Source organism: Palaemon carinicauda, chromosome 10, assembly GCF_036898095.1.
Source record: "Palaemon carinicauda isolate YSFRI2023 chromosome 10, ASM3689809v2, whole genome shotgun sequence".
NCBI lineage: Eukaryota > Metazoa > Arthropoda > Malacostraca > Decapoda > Palaemonidae > Palaemon > Palaemon carinicauda.
Genome location: NC_090734.1, coordinates 139,308,776 through 139,313,775, shown reverse-complemented (window position 1 = coordinate 139,313,775; position 5,000 = coordinate 139,308,776). Strand labels below are relative to the sequence as shown.

Below are 5,000 nucleotides of genomic sequence, written 5' to 3'. Positions count from 1 at the left end.
ATAAATAAATATATATATCTATATATATATATATATATGTATATCTATATATATATATATATATATATACTATATATATATATATATATATATATATATATATATGTATGTATGTATGTATGTATGTATGTATGGATGTATGAGTGCCTTCTCTTTAAGGAAACGGCTTATTGTCGGGTATATATACAATACGTATCTATATGCATATATACTGTGTCTATATATATATATATATATATATATATATATATATATATATATATATATATATATATATATATATATATACATGCTGTCGTCGTGTGCACATGCACTTAAAGCCATTAATAAATATGAAATTTCTCTGGAATATTCCTTATCGACCTGTATCTCGTCTTTTAAATCATTCATTCTCTTTCCATTTGTGCCGGGCCATAAATCAAATAAAGCCTAAGCTTCGAGAGAGATAAAATACAAATGAAAATTTCGGGAGCCTGATTTATTTAGAAGCAAATACACAGGTCGGGACATTTTACGAGTCTCAAATTGCACGATAATGTAACACGAGAGGAGGATTTACGACTATAAGAACTACCAGCTCATAGAAAAGAGGAGGAGTCGAGTTTAGCCCCCGAACAGTTTTCTATCACTGGGGTGGTTAGCTGTTCGCTGTTATTATGATCATTATTGTTATTGTCATTATTTTCATAATTGTGTTGTTATCATGGTTAGCGTTTTCATGGTTTCTTTCTCAACTTGGAATTCTTAGTCGTTGTTTGTGTTATGTGTACATGGTTTTTTTTAGCATTTTTGTTACTATTTTAAAAAATACTTTTTAAAATTACCCTATATAAAGATCAGATGTTCATGTTGATTTTACGGTCTTTATTGTTATTTATATCAGTAAGCGTTTTAGGTTCTGTGATGAAATTAACATTGAATCGAATGTTGAATGATGGAAATGAAGGCATTAATTTTGATCAGGAAATCCTCATAATGTTTGGTATAAACATATCATAAATGGCAATAAAGAGACGGAGAACCTTGTATGTTTTCCCCTTGGGTAAAACTTACACTGTTAAAAATATGCATATAAAAAAGATAAATGTCTGGCAACATTTATTCCAGGATTTTTAGTTTTAGAAACTGATATATTGACATAAAAGAGTGATATCACGGTCGCCGACCAATGAAATAAAGTAAAAAAGTAATGTGAAATTACGGACGCCTCTATTTCACTAAAATACGGTTGACAACAGTATATTTTTACGGAGAATTTCCGATTTAAATTACGGTTTTTTCCTAACAATGTACCCTCTTATAGGAGTAATTTTTTCATATTTTATATTCATGACCTAACTTTTCTACTTACCGAGGTAATGCTTGTAAGTGGTAAAACCCATTTGATGGTAAATATATTGTATGTGTTAGACCCTATTCACAAGTGCTGTATGGTGAAAGCCAGTCCCCTGTCGGAGGTGAAAACTTTTTCTTAGCTGGTGTAAAACTATCCATGAGGTGACCTAAAGCGCATTCCAGGCATAGGTAACATCTATCCTGTCTGCCGCAAAACCTATTCTGCGACTAGGATGGTGTTATACAAGACTAACGATCGAAATATAGTTTAAAGGTCGCTCATGAATGGCAGAGGCAAGAGAGAGTGACATTGTCATATCAAGCAGGATAATGCCATATAGACTGACCATATATATATAATCAGCGCCCCCTCTAAAACCAAGCTAGGACCAAAGAGGGCCAGGCAATGGCTGCTGATGACTCAGCAGATAGACCCACAGGCTCCCCCAAACCCTACATCCTTAGCTTACAAGGATGGTGAAATTGCATCGATCAGAGGAACTAACAAGTTTAAGAGGTGCTCGAACCCCAGTCTGGCAATCACCAGGCAAGGACACTACCACCAGGCCACCGCAACTCTAACTAGAACCTGCCCTTTAGAGCCTTTATATCCTACCAATACTCTGTATTAGAACGGATGTGGATTAATACGAAGAGTAGTTTCTTTAATGAATCCTACGTTAATGTTATAAATGTGATCAAGTTACAGCCCCATATGACTGCTTGGTTTATGAATGATACTTGTTCGGCTGTTTGGTTAGGCAAAGAAATTCATAGCTATTCGGTATCTCCTGTAAAACGTAAAATATTTAAAGATATGTATCAGGTTTCATGTAATTCTTCGATGTTTATGAATGGAGGGTTTTTAAATTATGAGAAATGACGAGATTTAGTTTCTCATCGTAGTAAACCAACATCGAAATACCAGCTCTGATTTCCCTATTACAATTTCCGTGTTTTCATATACTCTTCTTTTGATTATAGAATCCTCGATTCGGGGGAGAGGTCAAGAGGGGAAAGTCCCCTCGCTATGGCATATATGCACTACACCAGAAGAAATTTGACTTCACCTTCCCTCTAATTCCTTGATTCGAGGGTAATTAACCCCTCTCTCATGCGGGGATATTAGTGGAAATCATGCAATTAATGTCTGATGTTTTTAATTGTGACGTCATTCTGGACCCCATGTTGAAGGCTTTGGTCTCTAAAAGAAAATATACTTTTTTTTCAAGTTATGTGTAATTTACGTGTCTTTTGTGTGTTTCCCATCTGGTTGCCTTCTCTTTTATTTTGTTTTTGGTCTGATTATTTTAAGCCCATATTTACAAAGCGGTTAGACATATTAATACATAATTAACACAATTATGTTGAGGGGGAAATGCCCTTGAGGTATCGTTAATTACATTATTTCAGTTGGAAAAACAAATTAGAGGTTTCTTTTAATGAAACTTATTATTTGGAAAGTTCCACATGTCAAGAAGTGAATTTTTGAATATTCAATTTTGCTGTATTTCAAGAAGGGCATTATGTTCCGACTCACCTGTATTCTGGCTTCCGTCAGTCCAATCTTCATAGCCAACTCCTCCCTGTAAAGATAAAGTTGATTATTGAAATACCTTCTGCCATTTTCAGATGTGTTGATTTAAGACTAATTAATCATGAAATTAGTATTGAATTAATCTTGACATAATTATTTATATGTTTTTTTTTTTTATTCTGATCGGCGACTTTTTTTTGAAAACTATCATTAATGACCTTTGGTGTTATAATTCAGAATTATCAATCATTTATTCATGTTATTTAGATCAAGAAGACGAAAGTTAATTGACGATAAACCTGCTTTTTGAAGAGAAAGGAAGACATTAAGACACGCACTCTGTTATTATTATTATTATTATTATTATTATTATTATTATTATTATTATTATGCAACAAATTGACGAATCAAGTTTTTTAAAGTAGAATCCTGATAGGTAAAGAAGATGAAAATACAGAGAAGAGAATAAAATAACATAAATCAACTAGTGTAGAAATATTGAGATTAGCTTTTGTGTACATCGATTGTTCCATAACTTCTGTAAGTGTTAGTACAAAGTTTTTCCAAAAAACTTATTTACGCTTAAAACTTGTTTTTTTTTTTATTTATGCTATATATATTATTTATTTTTTTTTCTCTTGATAATGTAAGACAAATGAAGAGATTTGATTACTCTATACATAGTATTTACAGCAATTTTTTTTCTGTGAGCTCTTAAAAGATATGTAAGGAGATGAAAAAGGTTAAATGTAGACTAAGCACTTTTTTTTTTATTTCAAAATAGAACATGAAGGAATTAATAGTTCCTAATTTGTCTCATATTTGTTACTGTTACAGTCATATGTTCCTTAAATCTTTGTTTTTATTTATTTATTTATTTATTTATTATTATTATTATTATTATTATTATTATTATTATTATTATTATTATTATTAATACTTCTGTATTTACTGTTCAATTTATAGTAGTTTCCATGTCTTAATTAGGTTCTTTAACCTCGTTCCTCATTATCGACTCTCTCTCTCTCTCTCTCTCTCTCTCTCTCTCTCTCTCTCTCAGATTGTGCTAACCCCTCCCCTTTTCTCGAGCCGCAGCTCAAAATTTATGAGGTCTGCCTGACAATTAAGAGAAAATGTTATTGTCTTGTTAGGCAAAATGGAGGAAGGTAGAGGACTGGGTGCTCCCTCCACCCCTCCGACGGAGGCCCGGTTGGTGGTGGGTTTTGGTAGAGAATGGTTGGGGGGCGGGGGTGCGGGGGGCTTCTGTTTACATTATGCGGTTTGCAAGAAATTTATACATTCATAATGACCAATGATTACATGTTTAAAATTGGCCCCCTCCGTTTCTTCCCCAGCAATTAGATGACAGACCGACATTAATTTGTTTAGGGCTTTTCATGCATAATTAACTACTACCTGTCGTAATTTTCCGGATGCTGATTTGTTTCTTTTGTTGTTATTTGTTTCTTGTTTCTGCCTTTCATCTGGATTTTCTCTTGCAGTGCTCGAACGCCGTCGCTTATTTCAAGTTAGTAACTCTCGTGAATTTTGTCTTGATTTTATTCATTCCAAATATTTTTGAAATAATTTTTTTTTTTTAAATGAAATTTTTTATTCTTTGAGATTTAATAGCTTTCGTTATTTAATGAGTCCTGGAGAGTTTCTTTGCTATTTTGTCTTCCATGTTAATTATATTCAAACTTAAATTATCTCGTGAAAGGTTTGATAATACAAACAGGAATAAAACGAACTTTGATGATTAGTTATCCTAATACAGTACAGAAGTTTCTTTTCTATTTCTTTTAATATTGCAATTTGGATGCGATATTTTATTATTAATAGTGATATTTGTAATATTGCCAATAGAACAGGCAACCTTAGGCTCTCTGATACCTTAACACATAAAAGGCAAGAGTTTTCATGCTTGAGGGTACACTCGGGCACACTATTCTATCTTATGTTTCTTCCTCTTGTCTTATTTTAAGTATTATAGTTTATATATGAAAGATTTATTTTAATGTTGATAATGTTGAAAGATTTTAATTGTTATTTACTTCTCCTGTAATTTATTCATATCCTTAATTCCTTTTCTCACTGGGCTACTTTCCCTCTTGGAGCCCTTGGGTTT

At 32.5% G+C, this 5,000-nt stretch overlaps 1 protein-coding gene across 2 annotated transcripts in view; it reads right to left on the bottom strand.

The window, feature by feature from the left end:
* The window catches only part of LOC137648828 (homeobox protein aristaless-like), a 328,308-nt gene that overhangs the window by 10,026 nt on the left and 313,282 nt on the right, over positions 1-5,000 (bottom strand). For both annotated transcript variants that reach the window (XR_011045712.1, XM_068381989.1), the window contains exon 3: positions 2,876-2,921. Coding sequence is in view for 1 of the 2 variants with exons in the window: in XM_068381989.1 (XP_068238090.1) it covers positions 2,876-2,921 (46 nt within the window). In the remaining variant the exon portion in view is untranslated. The remainder of the gene's footprint in view (positions 1-2,875; positions 2,922-5,000) is intronic.